The sequence below is a fragment of the Hoplias malabaricus genome, chromosome 4 (genome assembly GCF_029633855.1).
Source record: "Hoplias malabaricus isolate fHopMal1 chromosome 4, fHopMal1.hap1, whole genome shotgun sequence".
Classification (NCBI taxonomy): domain Eukaryota; kingdom Metazoa; phylum Chordata; class Actinopteri; order Characiformes; family Erythrinidae; genus Hoplias; species Hoplias malabaricus.
Genome location: NC_089803.1, coordinates 38989117 through 39014970, shown reverse-complemented (window position 1 = coordinate 39014970; position 25854 = coordinate 38989117). Strand labels below are relative to the sequence as shown.

General features: G+C 39.1%; 1 protein-coding gene across 1 annotated transcript; it reads right to left on the bottom strand.

The window, feature by feature from the left end:
* Positions 1-4009: 4009 nt before the first annotated feature.
* Positions 4010-25559, bottom strand: snx33 (sorting nexin 33). The gene is made up of 2 exons (XM_066669118.1): positions 23025-25559; positions 4010-6647 (listed from the first exon to the last, which is right to left on the bottom strand). Exons 1-2 carry the CDS (start codon positions 24439-24441, stop codon positions 6394-6396), a joined length of 1671 nt encoding a protein of 556 aa, XP_066525215.1. The 5' UTR covers positions 24442-25559; the 3' UTR covers positions 4010-6393.
* Between the last annotated feature and the right edge of the window lie 295 nt (positions 25560-25854).

Genomic DNA, 25854 nt, shown 5'->3' with positions numbered 1-25854 from the left:
CCAATATAAATCTTGAGGAAAACTAAACTGATTCTTATAAGGCATCACTTTAGAGAATTCTATGTGCTCTTTCATATGGGCACTTTCATTTTCAAAGGTCATAGGCCTTACCAGTAGAAGGTTTAGACAGATAAATTAGTTTCCAGTCTGTAGTAGTTTAGTCTATTTTACACTAGAAAATCCAGCTTTTATTGTAATATTATGCTTTATAAAGGCAGTTTTCACATCAGTCCTTGACTGTGGTGTAATTTTAAAAGCACAGAACAGCCAGAAAATGTCATTAAACTCTTTAAACAAAAAGTGATTTATAGATTTTGTGCACTGGTAAAAACACATCTCAGACATATTCCCACAGTCCTTTAAAATTCACAACACCCCACAAAACATTAGCAAGAGAGCGTTGTGAGCTCACTGGTGGACAACCAAAAAAGTCAAATAGGGAATGATTAACTTGATTCTGTAATGATTAACAAAATTCTGCTTTGAAACATGATATATACCAGCCATAATGGGTGTGTGGATGAGTTGGCTTCCAGATCTACAGAGTCTAGAAGCTTTACAGCTGAGCTAAGTCTCACTTAGAGAGGCACTGCCTCTCAGTTCCTCCTGCATAGGAACTGAGTTTGGCAGAATGGGTGTCAGTATGGAGCAAGGGTGTGGACTGGCCACTGCCCAATGTGCTGCTTGGTAATGAACACATTTCACTGCAGCAACCAGCCAATCACAACCATCTGGACTTAATGAGGCAGGCATTAGAATTGTTGTTTAATGTCGGTGGGTCTGCAACATGAAACACCTAACCTACTCCTGCATATACCAGCCATACCAGCACAATTAAGCCAGTCCACTTAGAGGGACAAAATTGGCAAAACTTGCGGTCTTAAAAGACCTGGCTCCTATCGTCTGCAACACATCAAAAACAGTTGGGACAGAGGCATGTTTACCACTGCGTTACAGCAACTTTCCTTTAAATTACACTGTATAATAATTTGTGAACTGAGGATACTTATTGTTTTCCTAGAGGAAGTTATGCCCATCTTTGGCTAATTTAAGACTTGAGGTGCACAATAGTCTGTGGTTTTCGTTTCTGATTCGCCTCTCCATGATGTGCCATAGGAGACAGGTCTGGACTGTAGGCAGGTCAGTCAATATTACTCAGCTTATTTCTATAAAGCCATGTTGTTACTTCATTTTTACATGTTAATTGTTAACCTAACACCTTAGGCCTTCAGTTCAGCTCTGCCCGGTACAGTCCCATGAGCTCACTTGGATACTACGGTGTCCTGATTGGACAGTGTCCCACAGGGCATTTCAAAAATGTAAGCTTTTTGTTTCCAAATGAAAACTAAAATGCAATAAAAGTATTACTCTACTCTAAAAATTAACAACATTTATAAGTCCTTCCCTAAAGGCCCTGAGACTCTCCATCTGGGTAATTCTGTGTCTAGTTGATGAATGCAACACTTAACCACAATTTTGTGAGAAACAAACTAAATCCATCTCAGGACATTAGTTTAACAGTTTTAGGCAGTTAACAGTTTTAAAGACTTTCTAACTCAAGCGAAATAAAGCCTACCAAACGTATCTCATTATTTTGAGAATCAAAATGCCCTGCAAGATTGCAGCATAGATTCCCCTGAAGGCAAGTACTGAGGGGAAATCTGGGAGTGCCATTCTCTTCTACAATCAAAACACAGTTTATGGCAAGTTTGAGTAGTGCCAACTTACTTCTTTCCTTCTTTGGAAGAAGGATTGATTTATTAGTATGCGTGCATGACTAAAACAGGATGGTATTCTGGAGTTAGAATGCTTCATTCAAGCGATGTCAGAAACTGGGAAATTTGTTCAAATTGTAAATTGTACTCGAACGGCAGCCAGTCATATTTACCACTGGTAAACTTGGGAATGTAGATGATAAACGAGGTTACGAGAAGTGACATATATTCTGACCTTTTACCTTTTCCCCTAGAGAAAATGGCAAATATGCCTTTGAATAGTTTAATTATGAATGTTTTATCTAAATAAAATTTAAATATTATAATCAGATTTGTTATTACTCAAAAAACTTTTACTTGTTATTTAATGATAAATTACTTTTTGGTGACATGTGGTTTACAGTGGGTGGATCTTTAGCGAAGCACCCGAAACCAGTATATACATACTTCCAATGAGCACCTGAATGCAGCATAAGGCTCATTTCTTTCATATTTTTGCTTGGGAGAACGGGTTTCTCATAAACAAGCCGTTATCAATGGCTGTTAATAACTATCTATCTGTCTCAGACAGTGAGCAATTAGCCACAGACTTAAATAAACATGGATTTATTGGTATAACAACAGCTATTCTCAAACTAAAATAAACCTCTGGCTCATATCAATCTGTCTAGGCAAAATGACAATAGAAAGGAACCACAATGGCCACTTTACTTACCAACAAAAATGCTCCACTCTAGGGTGACCAGACGTCCTCTTTTCCCCAGACAAGGCTTATTTTTGGTACCTAAAAATTGCGTCCAGCCGGGCTTTCTAAATCACCAAAAATTTGCTGTCTGCAGGCTTTCCCCTGTCTCATTTCTTGCCATAAGTGACTTTTTTGTGCTGATGTTCCAGGACATCTCATTAAATTCCTTTAATGACTCTTTGGAAATAACACAATGTACATTGCATGTACAACTGAACGGGTGGGTTCACATAACTAATTATAATCTATGCTTATAAACCTTTAAACATATAGCCTATCACAGTGATTCTAATGGGTAAATCAATTATAAAACCTTCAGCCAATGTAGTAGTTTCATATAGTGAGGAGCAATTCACGTAAAACAACTGTGGCAATAAGACTATAGTTTTTTAGGCATAATTATCCAATGATTTTATCATGGGCTATACCTTACAAGTGTAAAGTAGGCCTGTATATAGAAATGTTACTGGAGATCACTGTATATAAGATGATGGGAGATCTCTGGTGCAGCCAGGTTTTCCCAAAGTGATCAGTGGAGGACTGTGGGATAGTGGGATTAGGGGAATCATGTAGGGAGAGGATATGACCATCTGGACTCTGTTTTTCTTCTGGTGTGAAAAAAATACCTCCCACAAAACACAAACACAGCTCAAGTGCTCTGCAGTTTATTAAAGTTCCTGTTTGCAAGGTTCTGGCCTCTATTTTTATGCATCTTGCATACTGTCACTATAGGAATATAATGTTTTCTTGTATCTACATAGAACAGAACAGTGGTCTACAAAAAAGCTTTCCTCTTTGATATCATACTGCACAGTTGGATTGTATTTGCATTAGTTCATAAAATCAAATCTGTTAAGCATCACCCTGCCAACACTTGTAAATAATTCCATGCTAAAGCAAATGGTCACCACACGTTGTTAGCCAGTAAATGGCTGAAATAATATGAAAGCAAAAGGCTCAATCATATGACAAAAATGTGGGTTTTTCCTTAAAAGTTTTTTCTACACATTTTCACACTGATTTCCATCTTCTCATTCAGAAAGGCCCTCCTTTAAAAGCCTTTTAAGGAGCTTTCAGTTATAAGTGTTTTTTGTACGCTCCAATAGACATGCTTAAAATGCAACCTGAGAAATTTAACAAGATCTAGCAGGCATTCTGCTGCTGCCTAATTATGGGCAGGACTTCTTTTAGTGTCCCAAATATGCTGTCACCTCAGCCCACCCTCTGCCGAAAATGTTGAAGATCAGGAAACGTATGAAAATCTGTCATTTTCTAGTAGCTATTTCTGGAAGCAGTTAGAATTGCATAGGAAAATACCAAAAAGCAGAAACGGTCTCAGTCTTTATTTAGTTGGTACGTTGCTGTACAAAAGTCATAGACCTGTCTTTTACTGACAATGAATGTCTATCTTTGCTCAATGGGTGGTCTCTGACTTTACAGTACTATATGATTTCAAAGCTTTAGCAACAGTTTTCTTCCAGACAGAAGTTATTATGCAGCATGGTTTATTTTCAAACATGAACAAAATACACAAACAGTGGTTGCAATTTCAGATTACCTCTTTATTAAGACTTTCAGCAAATGACTGCAGTGGAAAACAATGCTCGTATTTCCAGGTTTCTCCTAAACAAAAGTAATCACAAACTTCACCAAAAAAGAAACTCACACATCATTAGAGTCCAAATCATCTGTGTGAGGCCTGTGGTCCCCCAGAGCTCTTAGTTAACATGGCTTAAGTACATTCGTCTCTTCTTTCAAGTCCAACCAGTAGAGTCCTATGCAGTCTGTCCTATGGGCCGTTATCAGTCTTGCTGGCAATTCATCTCCAACAGTCTTTAGCCTTTCCTACTACACACTGCCACAATTATTACAACAAAAACATTGTTTGTTTATTCAAATAAAAAAAAAGACTTTGGTCTGTCAGCGAATGTAAATGTTTTTGCTTTAAAAGGGAGAGAACTCACATGTAAATCAGATGTATTAGGAATATGCATGCTTTGGCCAAGTGGAGAGACTCAGCCCTGACTCATGACCTGACTCCACTCCACAGCTTTCAGTTTACAGAGGGATTTGTTTATCTGGCTAAACTGTCAGTAAAGAAATCCCCCAACGGACTGTACTGCTTTCCCTCAAATACTGTATGTGTCATTCCTCCACAAATCAAACCAATAGCTGTGAGCAAACTGCTGGAACTTCTTACTGGAACTGGAATTCTGTGACACTGTTAATCTGAACACTGTATGAATGCATGATTCCTTTAATGAACTGATCTAAAAATGATTATTAAAGGACATGGATCACAGTACCAGTATCAGGACAGGTTTTCAAGCAAGACTCTCTGACCACTAACACTACTTCTGTAATGGAATATCACTGGTTAACATTCATAGTTAAGAGTTTGGTCATAGCAGTTGAACAGCATGCTGTCATTCTTTAAGAAAGTAGTTTAGGGACTCATATTGTGACATTAAAGAGGAAACCAATGATTTTTATGGACAAAGCTCCAAGCACCATGGCTACAGCACCTGGTACTGGCTCCACTTCTCAGTACATGTAGTTATCTTTAACATTTTAGTAGTAGCACTCTTGATGCACTGTTGTTGTCCAGTTAGCTGTTCGACTGAGACAATCTGTTCTAAGGGAAAGTTCAGTGGCCCTTAAAATCAGTCTGGTATCAAGATAGAAATGTGTTAATGACCGGAAATTGTGCCAAACTGGTAAAACAAAATAATTAAGCGAATGCTAAAAACAGACAGAAAAGTATTACAAAAGCTACCCTCATCCCTACTCTAAACACTGATCATTTTAATAGGCGTTGTATTTACTACATCTGTAGTAAACATCACATTTCTTAAAAACAATTCACTCTACTATCACTACCACTCCCCCATCATACTTCGTTATAGTCCAAGTAAAACAAATTTTCCTAAAAATAATTAAAAGTACAATCTAGATTTTTCTAACTAACAATTCACCAGTAAAAGTGCCAGTCGTCTCAACTCCTCCTAAATAAGAAAGTGAAAATGGAGTCCCTTTGTGTTGTTGTACTCTAGAACAACTGAAATCTAACCCTTCCGACTAAATCAGTGCCAGCATTTGTAAATTTGCTCCTGGTGGAACATTTATTTGGAAATTTAAAGGTGTTGTGCTCTCTGAAGCTGAAAGGCTGGTGTTGCTGGAATGTTTCCAAGGCATATTTTAACTGGTGGACCTAGTAGCCAAAAACAGGAAAGTCAACAAAATGCAACTTTGTTGTCTGAGAAGAAAACCACATAATAAAAGTAAACATGTAGAAATTTAGCAAGTAAGTTTTTAGGAACAGCAAATGTCAGAGTCATCAGACTTCAGTTAAACTAATTCTAGATTTGTTCAGTCTGAGAGAAAGCACACTTTACACTCAGATACAGCTCTGGCACCTGCAGAGCCTTCTGAATAAAAACGTCACTAACAGGGATGAGACTGGCTTGCTTCAAGACCTTGCTCAAAAAAAAACCTACTCAACCTGAGTCTGGGAGGTCACAACTGGTAACAGAGTACAAATCATGATGCAAGGACCTACTTTACTCCTCAAATATACTTAAATTAAATGAAAAATGTATAACAAAATAAGATGCAAGAAACAAATATGTGGATATTTTTTTTTTATCAAGGCAACGTGAACTGTGCGAGTCCCTGGAATTGTGTGTGTTGGCTAATAAAGGCAGCCAAGAAAGTGACATTTTTAAGTGCATGAGCTAGTGCTTGGTCCTCATTTTCTCTAAAGTCTGACCATCTCCAAATCCACAACTAGTCCAGTCATCTCTGTAAAATCCACAGACTCAATGACTTAGAAACAACTGAATCCATGCGGCTCTTTGTGTAGAAGCAAGTCAAGCCCTCCACATGTGTTACGTTCCTGTAGGCTAGTAACCTTTCCAAAGGTCAGCTCATCTTCTAGAGGTTGTCATACATGTGCAGGGTTCTTTCCAGCTGCTGACCGACACGTTGGTAGAAGGCAATCTGCTGACGGAGGTAGGCCTGCATCATCTCTTTAAAGTCCACTTCTCTGCGGGTGTGGAAGTGATTCATCTCAGCCTGCAGGGCAAAGCCCACTGTCCGGCAGCGCTTCCGAATCCCGTCGGCCTCTTCTTGATCCATCTTCCCCTCATCACTCATCCGCTGAGATTCCTTCACCTTCGCAAACGCACCTGCAGTGCAGAAAGAACAGTTAGAAGTTTCACAGTTTTTTTAGAAACTCATACCCTGTAATTAAATTACTTGGAATAACATCTTTTTACATTGTCATCCACTGAAAGTTAAGAAGTTTTTTTTCCATTCTGCTATGGAGTTACTGTTTTGGGAGACACATGATTTCAATTGGACTGCAACAATAAATATATAGAAGCTATTAATTCTGTATCAAAACATCTGAGACTGCACTTCTGGCATCTTCCTGTTTGGGTTATTGTCAAAAAAGAAAAATGAGGAACATCACCACCACATAAATAAAAAGAATGGCTTCTCTTTTCACAAAAACTAAACAAAAACTGTATACATAACATCTATTCATGACACTTCAACCATCATAAACATCCCCATTGTCAGATAACAAACACAGATCAAACTTAAATGTGGATTATCAGAAGGAAATGTCACTGCTTGTTTTAATGAGTTATAACTGACGAGTAATTTAAAAAGAAGAGTCATTTCAAGGCTTGTCTGCCTTTGTCTAAGCAGAGCAGGGTTAATATCTCACACAGCATTGTAAAAAGATTTTTACAAATAGACCAAGGGTACAGTCAGTGTAAATGTACACTCAAAGATATAATAAAGTCAAACTCTGTAAATTAAGCATCATTAAAATCAGTTTTCCAGGTGAAATGTTAGATACTGTACTTTTTCATAACCTTTAAAGTATTATTGTTGTACTGGAATATGCTACAGATATTTTCCGTAACTAAAAGCACCTTTAAGAGGACCCAAATAACAAGAGGGATACCACCCAAGTATAATACCATACTTTTGAGAGCTTTGGTCAAAGAAGTTGAACCGGGTTTGGATGGTTTCCTGTTCAGAAATGATATGTGGTGTTTTGAGAACAGGACTCTACTTGTCCTTGCTGTGGTAGACAGCAAGGAAGAGGAGTGCGAAATAAGGGAACACAAGCAGGTATTAAGAATGAAAAAATTATTTAACCTTCACCCTCACTAATGCAGAACTAACAGGAAAATGCTCCCTTCCCCTGGAGTAATGCCATTACATGATTATTCAGTGGAATATAATCATAATTAAGTATCGATACATCAAAAAATATGGTTTCGATATAGCCGTCAAATGACACTGAATACAACTTGTGCCTTTTATATGAGTAACTTTACAATGGATAAGGCTCCACATAGCTGAATTTTTAAATTTTAAATATGGACATTGACAAATTGCATAGCACAGTACTATTAACAATTAAAAAAGCAAAGATGATTTACACACTTTTGAAATTGAAGATAGTTTAATCTGTGTGGATGTTTATTTAACACAATGTGTCTATTTAATGTTCCTTTCAGGGTTAAGTAATGCACTCCCACTGTGATAACGTATGCATCAATCTTTTTAAATGAAGATTATTATAAGGATCAACTCATTTGGTTTTCAGTACTCACTCTAATAATAACTCACTGCACAGCTATCTGCCACTGATACAGAATAGGCTAAGAGTGGTTTAAGTGCAACTGCTCTTGGCTCTGCCATCATGTATAGGTGTGGCCTAAATCAATTCATTGTGTTTAGCACACATTGTGTTACTACGCTTTACAAGAGAAAGAAAAAAAGAAAAAAAAAAGCCACAAAGGAGGGGTAGCATGGCACACACTGTCCTGGCCTGTATGATTTATGAGATCAATAGAACTACACTGAATCAGGATGGTCGTACAGTGGCTTGTCTAACCAGACACACAGGACTTGTTTAGACATTAGGCAATGCTTCTGTCAGATAATGGAAGGCAGAGCTGGGACTTTGGAAAAACTGCCTTTGGGTCAGAGGGCCACATAAATGTCCATTTGCCTGGAAACATACTCAGCACTCATGAATTCATCTTATGACTGTCCCTCAGAGACAAAGTGAGAGTGAAAGAGAATGAGAGAAAGAGAAACTGTACATAATACAGTTTTTACAGTTCTTACAAAGACTGATAGAGTGAAAGAGAAAGAGGGATAGAAAGAGTGCACATTGTAAAAAAAACAACAGAAAAGAGGATGATTTGAAGTGTCTAAAGAAACTGGACTGATTTATTTATATGGTTTATCTTGCCTGCTATTTTTCTGTTAATAAATCAAATCAAACCTCTTTGTTTGGCTTGTTAGACAGTGTTAGTTCCACATACTGCAAAAAAATACTACGTTTTGCTATGAGTGTGAGAGAGAAATAGAGATATAGAGAGAGAAATTAATTCCATGCTTCTTCTTCCTGTAGTGTTATACATAGCAGCCTGTTCCCTCTGTAATCAGAAACAGGAAGTTAAATACTGAAATTATGTGCGCATGCTTTGTATTCATACTGGTGTGGGGACCAATTTAGGTGAACATAAACACATTGTGAGAATATGTTCTCTTCATGAGGATAAAACTCATGTAGATATAATGTAAATAATTACATTTAAAGATAAATATGTGATTAGGGATAGCGTTAGAGTTAGGGTAGTATTGTTACAGTCCAGGTTAATCTCCCCAAAATGAATGGAAGTTTTCTCAAACTATGGAGACGAGACTGTCTCTGTGTGTGTGTGTGTGTATATGAGTGAGTGTGTGAGTGGATGCAAAAATGGTACAAGCTCTCAACTGACGTTGCAGCAGGGCTAAAGAAATACAGGACAATGAAACAATCCTCAGTGCCAAGCACAACAGAACACTGCTCTCCAAGTCTCTTTCTCTCTCTCTCCTATGCACACATACACACCCACAGCTCTCCCTCTCTGATAGCCGAGGTCACAATGTTATTCTCAGTTGCACCCTATTGTTCCATAATCTAATTGGCAAAAAGCATAATGCACACACAGATGAGAGGCAAGCCCACAAACCAAACTTCGTAAGTCTATAATCAAGTTTGTATGGCTAGTTGGGCAGAATCCATCCCTGATTTAAATCTCCAGCTTTAACCTTTATAGGTCAAAGCAAAAACAAAAAGTGATTCTGCGTCATTTAGTCATTTAATATGCTATTTTTACTGTTATGCAACATTGTTCAACTTAACATCATGCTGCAGTAAAGTTTTCACTCATAAATACTTTTTTCACAATATATGAGAATCATGCACATATGTCAAGAAATCACTGGTAATCCTTGTGTTTTCAGCTAGTACTGCCTGTTAGCCTAGCATCTCCTCCATAGGCTAATAAATGCAATCATGTTAGCATTAGATTAGCGCTTAACAGGGATGTAAAAATAAATCAAAACGGAAAGTGATTCCACCTTCATTTAGCACAAAAATGTAAAGGTAAATAGTCTTAGGTTCCTTGCTTTCATTCAAAAGACTTTCATTTATAAATTACAGAAAGAAAATGAATACAACCAGTCTGAACTGCAGTGTATAGTTACTGAATAAAAAGTTCTTGAATTAAACATCCTAGAATGTAACATGCCTGGAAATTATAGGGGACACATTATAAAAATAAATCACATTTTCTTATTTGGGGATTTGGAGCTCCTACCAACACTGTGAAATAAAAAAAAAACTCATTCAGTAGTTTGTGGGCTGCTTATAGCTCTATTTGAACAGGATTAATTTTAGGTGGGGTGCTGTAATGTTATTTTACCAAAGGACTTCAGGAATATTTACAGTGGATTCACAGCATAAGGGATGGGAATGGCTACTCGATTCATGCATTGCAGTCACAGTGTGGATCACACACAGCAGAGAGTGTGTTCTTAAAAGAGCCCTCACACTGTTTTCTCTATTCCAGTCTTTCAAATGGTCCTGATAATGGGTGAAAAGATGGCTTACTAGATTATAAACCATTTATTGTTAACTTAATGAGCAGGACATATATTCATAACATACTTGAACCATATATTACATCACTAAACTCCTTCTCAGTTCCTTCATTCTCAAGAAAGCCTGCAATAAACCATTTTATTTTTCTTTGGGATATAATGGAAATTGCCCTCACCTGTCAATTTAGATGGGATTAATATAACCTGGGGTTACTGTTATTCCTCAGTTTACATTAGATAAAAGGCTCAGGAATCTTTCCTGGTACAGGTGTGCACACTCAGAAAAACATGGGACAAAATGAGTCATTCTGATTTTGTGCTGCATCCTACATAGTGTGCTGAGTATGTCCAATTACAGCACTAGATACACATTTATGTGAGAACACAAAGACAAGGTTAAACTGAGCAAAACAAATACAAAATATAGAACCAAGTGAAGGTAACTAAAAAAATAAAATAAAACAGCACTACTGCTCGTAAAGCCGGTCATTCTGAACAGGGCTGTTTAGACATGGGGAGGATGGTGCTGTGTTGTTTCACTCTAGCACATTAAGACCCCAGAGAACTGTTTTAACTTGTGGAAAAGATGTAAAATGAGTCCCCTTTAAGGTAAAATTACTTCAACTAAGTTTTCAGATCATTAGCCGATTAACTGATGAAAGGACAGTTACATTTGTCATTTTGGCTGTAGTGTCTATTTAAAGCACATTTGTAGCAATGCACAACATACTGCTTCAGCACCAACATGATCAGCACATGCGCCATAGTAACTTTGCAGGATATGCAATGTCATGTTAAATCAAACATTGTACTACAGCTATTTTGCTGATTGAAACCAAAAGAAAACTAATTCTCCCTGACTAATATTACATATCCAGGGATTGTTGGTGTTTAGTGACATGCAGGATCGCATGCACAGCAAACAGTCTTGATCATAATTATTTTTGATCAGCTGACAGATTTTCAGCTTTTATTTATAATGCATACAGGCTCCCGTACAATATGAACCCAATAATATTATAATAATTAATTAGCTTTAAATAGAGCTGTTCAAGTCATGGGTGGCACGGTGGTGCAGCAGGTAGTGTCGCAGTCACAGAGCTCCAGTGACCTGGAGGTTGTGGGTTCAAGTCCCGCTCCGGGTGACTGGTGTGTTCTCCCCGTGTCCGCGTGGGTTTCCTTCGGGTGTTCCGGTTTCCTCCCACAGTTTAAAAAAAACAAAAAAAAAACACATTGGTCGGTGGATTGTCGACTCAAAAATGTCCATAGGTGTGAGTGAGTGTTGCCCTGCGAAGGACTGGCTTTCCCGCAAGGGTGTATTCCCAACTTGCGCCCAGTGATTCTAAGTAGGCTCTGGACCTACAGTGACCCTGAACTGGTTAAGAGGTTACAGACAATTAATTAATTAATTAAATGTTCACGTCATCTGGTGAAAATTCCTGTATTATTATGTCATATCACAACATACACTGTTGGTAAATAAATAAAGCAGTTTAAAATCCCATAGCCCTACACTCATCTCTGTTACAATCTGATTAATACAATCAATAATCATAGTTCTAAACAATTAAAAATACTCAGAAAATGTGCAGGGCTTAGTCTGGCAAACTTCAAACAAGATGGCGGTTCTATTAAACATTAATAGAAAACAGGTTACAAAGAGTATACAAGTCTGACTCCAGGGGCACAAGATGCTAAACATGCTTTAAGCAGTGCTAAGAAGAGTACTGAAGGAGATCAGTAACTACAGTACATTCTGGATCAAATGCTTATCTGTAGGGTAATGCAAAGTTCACCGATAACTGAAGAACTAGCCTAAACTAGTCACAGCACAGAGAGAGCAGTTCCTCCACTTGTACAGTTCAGGGCACGCTGGTTTCATTATGGTTCTCTGAGCTTAACATTCCACAGATCTTTCTGCCATCTCATGCAGCTTAAAGAATTCTCTTTCATACCTCTTTGAAGAACAGCGTGACTGTAGACTAACACCTGTCGAACCTTACTTTGCAGACCACAGTAAGGTTGGATTTTTGAAATTTTGAAGTTTAATCCTATATGAAACTAAATACACTAGTGCTGCACGATGAAAAGCTTTCTGTAATACACCTGAAATTTATCTGAAACTCAGTCACAACAGAAACCATGATTTAACATTTGAGAAATGGGTTCATGAAACCGCTACTCAGCACAAAATTGTACGATGTGATTAAATCAAACACATTAGTACTTTTAAGTAAATGATTTCCTGAATAATTCTGACAATAAGCAGTTACCTTAACTAGCTTAGTATCTAACCGAGTAATGTTACTATACTACCTTTAAACCTCTGCTCGTGTCAGCATTTGTTCTGCCTGGCACATTATGATTTATATATCTAAATCAATACTTGTCTCATAAAAATGATTTAATGAAGCAGAATGTGACCCTGCTTACATCTGGCAGTAGCACAGTTTTGGATTATCTAATCTTAAATGGAGTTTACTAAATACAAATGTGAAAGGAGTCCAATGCATCTCAGAGACTCAATCTGAAACCATTCACTCGAGTACAAATGAATACCAATGCATTCCTGAGAGCATTAAACAACCACCTAAATCAACAGTGTTATCACAACAAAGACAAAATCAGCGTCCTACCTTTATTCTTTTGTCCCCTCTCGTGTTTGTTTTCATTTACAAAAGCTGCATTAGCTGTCCATGCAACAGGAGACTAACTTAGTATACATATATGCAAGGCACCCTTAGAAACATAATTGTAAACTGTCACTGGATACACATTCTAAACTAATTACAATGTGTAAATGGCTATGCCTTTCACTTTCCAGTTCTTCTGAGATGGATACTACAAGGGAAAAACAGAAATTATAATGTGAAACATACTGTTTTCTACTAATAAAATTAAATATAGCTAAGCAATTTTTCATGAGGCTTTTCATTGGCGACTGCTTTTTAAATCATAATTTTTAACTGTGTAAAAGTATGTTTAGCTGCATGCAAGTTTGACCACATGGTGCAAATTAAGTGCAATAAAATCTCTGAAATCGTCATCCAACTGTGTTGAAAAAGGATCAATTTGATATCTGGAAGGTTAAAAAGTCTAAGGGCCAGTGTCCCAGAAAGGATTAAGAGTAGTCCTGCACTACATTTCCATTTCAAAGGCAAGTCTTAACAATACCAAGGTCTAGGCTTAATTCCTGTCAGGGAAACTGACCTTAAACCTACGGTATGGCAATAAAGCTTATGCCTAATGGGGTGGAGATAAATAAGTCCAACAGCAAAACAATAGATAGTCTTAATCAAATAGTTACAGAAGTGCTGGGGGGGGCATATCTAAGGTCTGGCAATAAAGGGAATGCAAATTTTACTCTTATTTTAAATCAAGGCTTTAAATAAAACATTGAAGAAAAAAAAACAGTAATAAAAGCTCTTGTAAATAAAATTCTTCCAGTGAGCAAGGCTCCTAAATCATACCAGGGGACGAGACAGGAAGCGTGGAAACAGTTAAGTAGATAGTGTCTGTGATCAGTGCGTGTCCGATATATGCTTCCTATTTGCTGTAGGAGGAACAGGAATAGATCTGTGGCAGAGCACATTTTTTTCCTCCCCAGAGTAAAAAAATACAACTGGCAAAGAAGGTCACACAGCTGTAGTTATGGACCGATCTGAGGGAGTGTCCACAATCAGTTAAAATTTTAAAGGCTCCACAACAGCTCCAGATAGACCATGAAAACCACAGGCACTGCTGAAATTCTAAATCAGAAGTCACAGTGCTGACAAAAATCTCTCAATTTCTCTTTTTCTCTGACAGTGCAAACCATATCAAATTTAAATGCTATTTACTCCTAAACAGTCAGGCTTTTCTTGGATCTGAATGATGGTTCAGTGAAATATTAGGACACTGATGCTCCAGGGTGAAATAAGGCTTGTCAAGCTGCATACGGATCACAGATATGACCTAAATGTAGCTTGATGTGCCTGCTCTACTTTGCAAGGCTTTGATTGATTAACATGCCTGCCACAGTAAATGACCCATCACTTGCGATTAGCACCAGGGTCATAGAGTGCAGTGAGAATAGAGCAAGTGCTTTAAAACACATTCATCCACTGAGAGAGGGAGAGAGAATTAAAAAAAAAAAGAATTGAATGGAGCATGAGTGAGAGAAAAAGACAAAAGAAAAGAAAGCAAAATTTCATGTACTTGTGTATAATGTCATATAAAACGTAGCAGAGCCTAAACATTCTTGCTGCATGCTGTGCATTAGAGCAAAAGCGGGAAGCAGTAGCAAGAGACAATAAATAGTCAGCAGTGTTTTAATGTCTCTAACAGCCCTGCAGTGCACTGTAGAAACTCTGCGAGGAATGTCAAACTCTTTGGTGTGAGCTGGAAAAACAGTCAATCCCTTTACTTGGATTTATCTGCAAGCAAATACCGACATGCAAACTAAAGATTCAGCAAGTGTAAAACACAATTAGAGTAAGGCCTAAGCAGTACATTGTTGGTGTATGATTATCATAATACCCTTGACGACGCTGATATCACAAAAGGTTGCACAAATGCATGCAGGAATTTTATTTGCAATACACCAAGCAACATGATCTGAGACATAAAAAAAATTGCATTGTAACTCTGCAATTAGAGCCAGCTAGCCTCTCTTTCTCTCTTTCTGTGGAGCAACAGGCCTGATTATAGAGCACAGCTGTTCTCTACCTGTTGAGTATTACTTCCACATAGTGAAGCTTTACACAGATTCTTCCTGCCTTGAGTCAGACTCAGGCTTACATCTGTTATTTAAAGCACGGCCAGACAAATTACACTTCACTTTAAGCCTCCAGTTCTACAAGTCAATTCACACCTATGGTTTACTTTTAACATCATGAAGCATTCCTCACACAGGATTTCAATTCACAACATCAGGGAATCAAATCAGCTTACTTTACCTATATAAATGTCATTTTGTAAATTTTTTATAGATAACAGTAGGTCAGTGGTCAAAAAACCCACAAAAGTAACTCTATTTGTGGCATACCTTTGCCCTTCATATTATTTATAATGTTATGCAGTTTTGTTTCCATCTCTTAATACGCGCTCTTAATACAATACCAAGCACACATTATAAAAATTAATTGTACAACTATGTACCTTCATTGCTCGACCCTGCTCTACTTTCTTGTTTTTCCATTAGGCAAATTTGGCCCCTGCTTAGTCACTCTTGGTTCCATGTGAGCAAAGTATGGACTAAATGTTATGTGTAAATCTTGCAAAGCTTTGACCACCCAGAGAGACCTACCACTCTACAGAACAAAATGAAATGCAGACATCCAGCACAAATTAGCCATTAGTAAAATCTCAGCTGTCCCTGTTAGTGATGGGTTTTTTTCAACATCCTTGCCTTCATTTCAGGAGGAAGCCATTGTAGTAGAAAACAAAACAGGTACCGGGTAAAAGTGAGCGGAGCTGAGTAGAGTAGGTACCATGCAGTGGAAAAACACCAGTTGTGTGCTAGTCTAGCCACTGAAGCTAAACAATACAAACAAACTACAGATAGTACACGAAGCAATTCCTTATTACAGCATTCACCAGCTAAGAAATAAAGGTTGTAGTTTTTAAGTTCTGCCATCTTCAAGATACACATTGTTGCTGTTCAATGAAAAAAAACGTATCTCCAAAATAGTAACTTTACAGGAGAAGGAAAAAAAAAATTCTAAACTTTCAGAAAAGTCAATGCAAAAAAGATTTAAATCCAAGCACTTTTATATATTTATTTATTTTTTACAACAAAGATAAATTTTTATTTTAGCTAATATCTGTTATTAATATAGCCAGTCCTGGCAAGTGTGTGATTATGCAAGTATTATTGTTTAGTACAATGCTAATTGCTGTAATATTGGACTGGAAACTCCAGAACATTCATTTATTATCTGCCACAACTTTATCCAGTTCAAGGTTGCGATGGGTTCTGAGCCTACCCCGAATCTCTAGGCGCAAGGCAGAAACACTCTGCACGGGGCACTAGTCTATAGGTGTGCACCTACCAATATGTTTTTTGCATTGTGGAAGGAAACCAGAGCACCTGGTGGAATCCTACATAGACAATGGGAGAACACAACAAACTTTTCATAGACAGTCACCTGAGGTAGGGCTCATACCCACAACCCCAGGTCCATGAAGCTGTGAGACAACGACACTACCTGTTGCACCACAATTCCACACAACTCCAGTACAACATTAACAGTGGTTTTAAGCAGAAAGGTTGGGCCAGATGGAGAAGAGGTTAAGTGACACAGCCATGGGACACAGCCTTCTCCCTTTTTAGTTGGGCTCAAGTAAAAGAAGCATTCTCTAACGCTAGACTACTTCTGTGCCGCAGAGATTCTATACACGTTGCATGTTGTATAGCATCATGTAGAAATTTCGCAGCCGATTAAGACTGCATGTTGGGACAGGATGCCTTTGGGCTGGGTGCACCATGATCCCATCATGACTTACTCAATAATACGTGCTGATTAGCTCAAGCTATGACACAGGCATATGCTTTTCAGGTTTCTCAGCATGTGTCAGAACACTGCTAAGTTATTTATTCTGTGGGTGTAAAATGAAAACAAAGCGCTGTCTCACTTTTCATTGCTGTCTTACATACTTTCCCATTGGAGCTGTGCAGATGGAAAGGTCATTTGGCAGGCTCTAGGTCCTGTCCCCTCCCTTGGCACATTGCAGCATTTCCCCTTTCCCCTAAATGAAACAGGGTCCTCCTAAACTCTGGTAAGACTAGCCAGTCTGCGTCTGTGTGTGTGTGTGTGTGTGTGTGTGTGTGTGTGTGTGTGTGTGTGTGCGCGCGTGTGCGCACGTCTGGTCCACATCAAAGCATTGGCTCTTTCATGCTTCATGCCAGGAAGCCATAGTAAATCACATTTGCTCAGTGAACGCGTGGGACCGGGAGTCAAAGTGCTGTTGGCCTCTGCCATTGGCACGCCACACCAAGCTAATCTGAGTCTGAATACCTGCGTATACGTCTGTTATCATCCACAATCACAGACTGAGTTGTCCTCCTGATAGCTGCAAAGTTTTCAGGGTTGTCTTGTGATTGTCTTCCTAGGTGATCCTGTGACATAGTGTATGTATAATCAAATCTTTGGCAAGGCAATATACTACTAAATATTTCAAATTGTTACATACTATTATATAGGGCAGGGGTTTCCAATCCTGCATTTGGTGGCCATACACTATGACTACAGTTTGTATTGTCTCACCTTGCACGCCTGATTCAATGAATAACTACTTTCCAACTCCTCCCTGTATGGGCAATGCTAACCATATATTAGAAGACTCTGAAAAGGCTCTGATTCAGATAATGTTTCCTCACAATTTGCTAGCTCTCCACTCTTTGCTGGAAACCGGTCTAATGTGTTTACGAAGCCTGTAAAATCTCTCTATCTATCTCTCATGGGACAGGACTCATGGGTATCTGGAGTTATTTTACACAAAGGAGAGAACATTAAAGGTTGAAAAGCATGGTCAGAAATGAGCATATTGCTCTATATTATGAATGGCTCTGACAGCCTTTCACATCTGAAAAGTTTTTAATCACAAACTATGATCTGCAAAGACTGAGAATCTTGCAGGACAATCACTTACAAGACTGCAACTGGATTCCTCAGTACGCTCTCAGAAAAAAAACATCACTGTGGTGGTACCCTCACAAAAGCTTACAGATATTCATCTGTACTTCTGGAGAAGAGAATTTACTGTACCTTTAAGAAACACTATTACACATTGTGACAATAACAGCCTTACACCAAATGATCTTTCAAGGAATTTCACTGCTGCGGACCAATATCCAAAGGTAGAATAAAATCTTGCAGTGTGCTCCAGTCATCTCGATCCTTTGGTGTGAGGTTGGCAGGAAAGCTGTTGTTACTTGTATTTTGATGTTACAACGAATTCAACCAGGAGTCTTGCTGAAGAGATGTTTACCCTAACTTTTTTATAACAAATAAATCACATGACAGACTTTCTAGTAGCTGAACATTACGCCTTTGTGAAACATAAGTCAAACAAATTAAATTACATTAAATTATTATAATTAATGGCAATTAGTCCAAGACAGATATTTGTTTTTAGTTGCTCCTCTTCAGGCCTAAATTCTAAGGCATAGACTTTACTAATGATAAACAATATCGATAGAGCTGATAAATAAGCTTTGCAGATGGAGATTTGTCATGGAGTAATTTTATAAATTTCCACCATAAATTTTCACTCTGACTGAGATCCAGACTGTTTGCTGGCCATGTCACGCAACAAAATCTTTAACACTTGTTGCTCTGTTGAAAAAATGCTTTATAATACCGGAAAAGTATTTCATCAAAACCAAACCTTTTCAATTAGAAAAAATAGGTCCAAAATAATAGTTGGCATTAGGCAGTAGGGGTAAAACTAGCCAGGGATTGTTAAACACGTCTAGCTGCATTTTAAAGAAAAAAAAAATCAAATATAATTGTAATAATTTTCAATAAATAAGAAAGTTCTTCAAAAGTTCTTGATTAATGACAAAGTTTTATTTAGAAACATGAGCTCCACATAGAAATGTTTGCATGTTAAACAAATTCTTTGCATGGTGAATGGTTTTATCAAATGTTGCATATGTTTTTAAATATATATTTTTTTCGATATTGCACCAGCTTGTAACAATAGAAGAACCTATTTTGGTGCTATACACAACCACAACATGTTCTCCATCAACTGGAACACCATTTCATAATGCAAAGAATGACTGGACCATACAAATGGTTCTATATAGTACTTACGGTTCTAAATAGACAAATAATTCCTGTTCCTATAAAAACAATTACCTTTAAACAAGAAACTTTAATAATTCCATCTTTTTTATGCATACCCTAAACGTAAACCATCCAATAAAGTTTTCAACAGGAGCTAGGAAGCCAGTATAGCTAAAAAGTAACAGTATGTTTTTTTCTGCAGCAATTAACATACCTTAATACATACAGCTCCAAAACAACATTCCTAACTCCATTACTCCAAGCTTGCCTCAAACTGTGCTAATTGTAATTAGACATGCTTTTGTGGTTTTGAACACAGTACGACATACAGTTATCTAGAAAAAAACATGCCAGAAACTACTTAATCATGTTTTTTTAAGATGATATAACAACAAACTATCCACAAACATGAGAGAACCCTGAAATATGAATGAGTAGTAAAATAAGTCTGTCACTGTTTACATTAAGGTATGCTCCTGCAAGTTCTAGAAACCTTTCGTTCAGCCCCACTGGCAGCAGGGTGACCCAAAGCTTCAGGACAAGTTTCCTGATCTCCAGAACAGAGTTCATAACTGTGGACATGCTCGGGTAGGCGAACTCCAGCAAGCGACTGTTTTTCTTTCCCCCTTGTACAATTGTTATTTTTCCTCTGTTGATTAGCTAGCTTTGATCGTTCCCTGCATGCTCACAGTGTACAGGGGTAAGGGAAATAGCTGGTCATATTTCTATTGCCCAAAATATTTCAACATCAGCAGGAGACTGACACCAGAGACGCTACACAGGTCCACTCTATTGTCTCCCACCCTGGCTTTCATGGAAACCAAATGCAAGCAGGTGTGTTTCCAATCATCCTAAGATACTCATTTCACAGCACACAAACACCGACCCATATGACAGCCTGAAAAACAGCATTTTGAAAGCTTGTTTCAGGGTGGGCAACACTTATTATATCGTTTTCTCGATATGATAACACCCACATTCCTTAAGAGTCATGAACCATTGTACCAAAACACAAAATCAACTGTATCAGTAGTGCAATGTTTTCATTCCACTCAACAACCAACCCAACCAACCAAGCCCTAATCCAACAAACAAGCATCTCTGTGATACAGCCGCAGTCAGAAAGTGACACGGACACGGACTGTTTTATATTTTGTGGTCCTCCCATTCTTCCCCTGCCCTTCTTACATCAATTCCATATGTGGCCCCGCCATACCCTCAGGGCTTTACTCTGAGATTCCAATAGCTCATTTACTACAAGAAGAGCAGAACAACTAGAGTGGCCTTTTCAGTGAGCACCGCACAATAACATGACTGTAAACAAAGATACAACATGATTCAAACACACTGTTCTCTGGAGCAGGATTTCAAGGCAACTAATAAAAGACATTAATATGCACCACGATTATTATTGCCCACTTTTTTGGCGCCTGTGCCCTAATACACAAACCTCTGTATTGTACTTGCTACAATGGGGTTATTATAGGCTGGTAACCTCATACAATTCTTGCCATTAAATTTTACTCAGGCTGGCACCGTCCAGAATTGGATGGGTGAGAATTTCCTTGTTCTCCTTTCCCATCATTGTGAAATGTTTCAAATGCATCTCATAAAGAGAGTTAACAAAATTAATTAATCTGAGCAGTTAAGAACTTCAACAAACTCTTACAGACTCTGACCCTTCACGAGCAGTGTTGTCCTTATCCGATTTAAGGAATCAAACATTTGGGAATTATAGACTGATCTACCGGTGCTGAACCAAGATGGTGACCAAAAATCCACCATAATAAACTGTTCTTCAAGGTGTTGTTTTTTTGTTTTGTTTTGTTTTTTGGTGTTTTTTTTAAACAGAACCATGAACACTCAATGGACCATTTCACTGTACCTGCTTATATGATATTTCTCTACAATGGAAATCATCTTATCACTCACTCATTTAGAACCTTTTAAAAATATTTAAATATGGAAAAAGCAAAGAACTTTCTGTTTCGTTAAACCTTAACAAAGGCATAGCTTAGACCTTCCATCCATCCATTATCTGTAACCACTTATCCAATTCAGGGTCACGGTGGGTCCAAAGCCTACCTGGTGGGATTACACCCTGGAGGGGGCGCCAGTCCTTCACAGGGCAACACACACTCACACACACTGTCACTTTTGAGTCACGAATCAACCTACCAACGTGTGTTTTTGGACTGTGGGAAGAAACTCATGTGGACACGAGAACACCTTAATTTTAAAAATATTAATAATTAATCAAATAATCTAAAAATAGAATATTAGAAGATATTCAATTAAATTTTCCACCCTACAATACCAATACTATTCTGATATCATCACAATTCCCTCCTGAAAGGATGATCAACAGCCAATGCTTAACATAAACCATAATATCCATCTTGTGATGCATCTGAGACCTTACACCGCTTATGAGAGGATGGTCCTGCCTAAGTCAAACACACCAACCTAACAACTCACTCAATAATCTGGAGCTCCTACACAAAAGCTGTTAAAATAATTCATGTCTGAATGGATTCCTTTCAGTGACACAAAAGACTATCTTTGAAACTATAACTGAAGCAGTCATAATAATATTATTATATAAATATATACAAACAGACGTGGTTAAGTTTAAAACCTTACATAGTGACAGCTGGAGTTTGGCAGCACTACAAGTATTTAAAAACTGGATGGAAAAGAGAGCAGCTCTTTCACAATAAAATGCAATGAAATAAAATAACAACACGTTCCCTTTGTGAATGTGGCCCTGCAGTCCCTTAGTGATTACTGGCTCATACTGCTCATAAGACATAACAGTTACTTGTAAAAAATTTGCTGTGCAAGCATGAACTCAGCAAGCTGGAAACTGCAGTGCCCTGTTTTAACTGCATTTTATAAAAAGGGAAACAGCTGTTGAGTGAGAGACAAAGATTAATGCACTGACATCATTCTACAAAAGTCCAGAACACTAAAACCTCTTACATTTTAATGAGATGATACAGATAGGGGTAAGATGACACCAAATCAACATTTCTTTTCCATTGCTTCAAAGATGTGCAAAGGGTTTTTAGACACTAATGAAAACACTTAAGATGTTTAATTTCTGATCTCCCTTTGCTGTTATCATCACACTTTGCTCAGAGGCATAAGCTGTGAAATTCTTCATCACACTGCCTCTTCACCATGAAATTCCATTTCCACTGACATCTTTCTTGGCTGATTTTTTTTTTTTTTTACTTTTTCAAGTTCACACAATTTAAATTGCACATGTTAAGATGTTTTCCAGCACACTGAGATATTTTTCTCAAAAGAACCACAATGCTAAATTCACTAGAATGCTGAAATATAAGTAACCTAATTACCAGCACTTCAGCCTCATTAAGTTTGTGATGTTGTGATGAAGTACAGTTCGGTGTCGCGGTGGGTCCAGAGCCTACCTGGAATCACTGGGCGCAAGGCAGGAATACACGCTGGAGGGGGCACCAGTCCTTGACAGGGCAACACACACACTCACACATTCACACCTACGGACACTTTTTGAGTTGCCAATCCACCAACCAATGTGTGTTTTTTGGACTGTGGGAGGAAACAGGAGCACCCAGAGGAAACACAGGGAGAACACACCAACTCCTCACAGACAGTCAGCCGGAGTGGGACTAGAACCCACAACCTCCAGGTCCCTGGAACTGTGTGACTGCGACACTATCTGCTGCGCCACCCTTTTCTTAAATTTGCTCTATTAAGATGGCGTCTTGAACTTTAAGGTGCTACTTGTGTAAAATTATGATATTATAGAAAAAAAATAACTGTGATTGCATTTCACATTACCTTTTTGTAAATGAATGATATCTGGAAAGTTGGACAGCAATCCCTGGTACAGCGAAAGTTTGTCCAGCATGTGGAACAGGTCATATTTAGGCTGCTCCGCAAACATCTCCCCAATGTTCTCATATGTGCGTCCAGTGTGCGAGATGGCATTGTTCAGTGCATCCGAGCTGTTTGGAGGATCCAGCATGAATGCTTGGCTGATGGACTGGAAAGCGTTCCCTAGTCTCTGGAACTCCTTCCGAAAGCCTCCGAGGTGCTTGCGGACGAGTTCAGAGGCCACGTGTGTGAGCTGCATCACGCTATCGTCCATTTTCTTGGCGAAGGCCTTGAAAGAGTCGATGCGCTCCTCTACATCCTGCAGGTCCTGATGCTCGTTGGGGATGTGCATGGTGAGCATGAAGTGGGCTCCTACCATCTCATCCTTCTCTGCTCTCCGCTTGCCCAGCTTCCACTGTTTGTCATCTCCACACATGAGGAAATGCTCAAAGCCCTCATACTGAGACAAGACAGGGTGACTAGTCATGTGATCCATCCACAGGATGAGCCGCCTCTTCCTTTTCTCAATGAAGTCTTCCTCAAAGCGCCCGGTGGCCTGCTTCTCGGGCAAGTGAGGCACGGATATGACGGTAAACTTGTGCAGCAGGCGGTTGTACAGCCAATCAAAATGCTTGTAGCGGCGGTACACAGGCCTGCCAGTGTGGCTGGGAGTGACCCTGTAGGATATATAGGTCTTAATGCCTTTGAACTTGGTCTGTTTGGTGGGGTCCTCGATGGAGCAGCAGAAAGGTTGAGGATTCTCCTTCCACTGAGGACCCCGAGGGCCCATTTCGATGCTGTAGGACTCTGCTATCTTGGCCATCATCGGCACATCTCCGAGGACAAACGCCTCCACCCCTGAGCGCACAAAACTGGAAAAGCGGTTGAGGTTCCGGCCCACCATGCTGCCTTTCCTGGAGCTGGAGATGCTGTCCTGTCGCTCCATGTGCGGCTTAGCGCGATAATGCACATTGGGGTTGGTGTATGGACTCTGGTGAGCGTGACCATTCGCACCCACCGCTCTGCGAGGGTCTTCATCCTCCACCACCGTTGAGCTGTCATCCCAGTCGTCCCAGTCATCGTCATCGTCGTCGTAGCAGGTGGAGTGGGGAAAGTAAGGCGAGTCTTTTCCAGGTGAGCCGGCAGGGCTGAGGGAGCAGTCAGTCAGGTTGGAGTTAGAGCGAGGCCGAATGATCTCCACATAAGAAGCTGGGAAAAGGCCTCTCTCCCCACGACTGTTTTCACCTCGCAGCCAGCCGTCCACTGAGTTCTCATCAAAAATCACCAGCTCCTCATTCTCCTGGATGCTGATCTCTTCCTTGTTCTCACTTTGGAAAGTGTAAAGTGCTTTAGCTTTCAGTGACATTTTGACTTCTTCCATAACCAGCAAGCAGGATAAGAAAGTGTTTCACAAATGTGGCACAAGATCAATTTTTCAGTCTCTTTAGTGATTCAGCTCATCTCAGAAAAAGTTACACAACCACTCTAAACAAAAAGTAAACAGAAAGCAGAAGTCAAGGCTTCACTTGATTACAGACTGTAAAAGTGTCTCCTTCCATACTGTTGAACATTGACAACGGTAGTGTTCAGTCTTCTGCCGAAATTTAACAAATATATAATAAAAAAATCAAACGTACCACACAATGGCCAGAGCAAAGCAGCCTCTTACAGTGTTACAAAACGAAAAACAGACTGTATTTATATATCAGTCTGTAAACTATTTTTAATGAATACAGAATGTAGGTTTACACAACATTTATCCAAATGCTGTTCTGAATGCTGCATCTTTAATTCTTCATTTGTAACAGCCCTTGGGAGTGTGAGGAGTCTCAGTTATGATACCCAGCAGATCCAGCATCCAGTCAGGAAAAAAAAGAGTCTACGAGAGAAACTTTAAAATCCAAAGGCCGACGAAATCCAGCAGAGGAAAACAAATCCTGTGCTCGGTTCTTTAAACGCCGGCTAATTCACGAAACACACTCCACTGCTGTGGTAATCCCGTGGTAATGTTTACTGCTCTCCCCAGAGGAACAGAAGGAAGGAAAATATAAAGGTCTGCGCCTCCCAAACACACAGGCACCCTCACGCACTCACTCACAAACATACCCACTTTAATATCAAAACATTATCTTTGCAGCACAAAGGCAGACATGGTGAAGGAATCCCGGGATCCTCTCGCTCCGCCACCAGCCCGCTCCATTTTTACAACACAAAAAACAGCTCTTCTTCAGCGGAAAATCCTCTTCTCACTCCTGATACTGCAATTTTTTAGTTAAAGGCCCCGGTCTCTTCTCCTAAGCCACTATATCTCTTTACGTTCAGCGACCAAGCAACCCAAGTCTTTCCATGACGTGAGGCACGGACAATGAGTGCAGGAAAGTTTTTGTGGGATATTTCAGCTCCCCGATATCAGACAAGAGGACGGATTAAAGCTAACTCTGTGTCGCCGTCTAGTGGAAGAACTGAGGAAATACCACACAGGCCTGTTTATTAAATCTCTGTAAGGATCCCTACTCCTTCCCCATTAAACTCAGCAGGGGCTACGATACTGATCCCTGCATTAAAATGCAGAAAATGATATAAGCAAAAAGAGATTCAGCAAAATGTGCACAATTCTATACTGGATTTCACTCGCTGTTTAGAGCTAGACATCATAGTTCCCTCATACAGGGCACGTATACGAGTAAGGGTTGTGTGAAGGGGCACTTCACCTAGACATAGAGCAGGTAAACATCATTAAAATTTTATAGCGAGCCGCTCACTCGCCGTTCCATAATGGAGATCTATCTCTCTC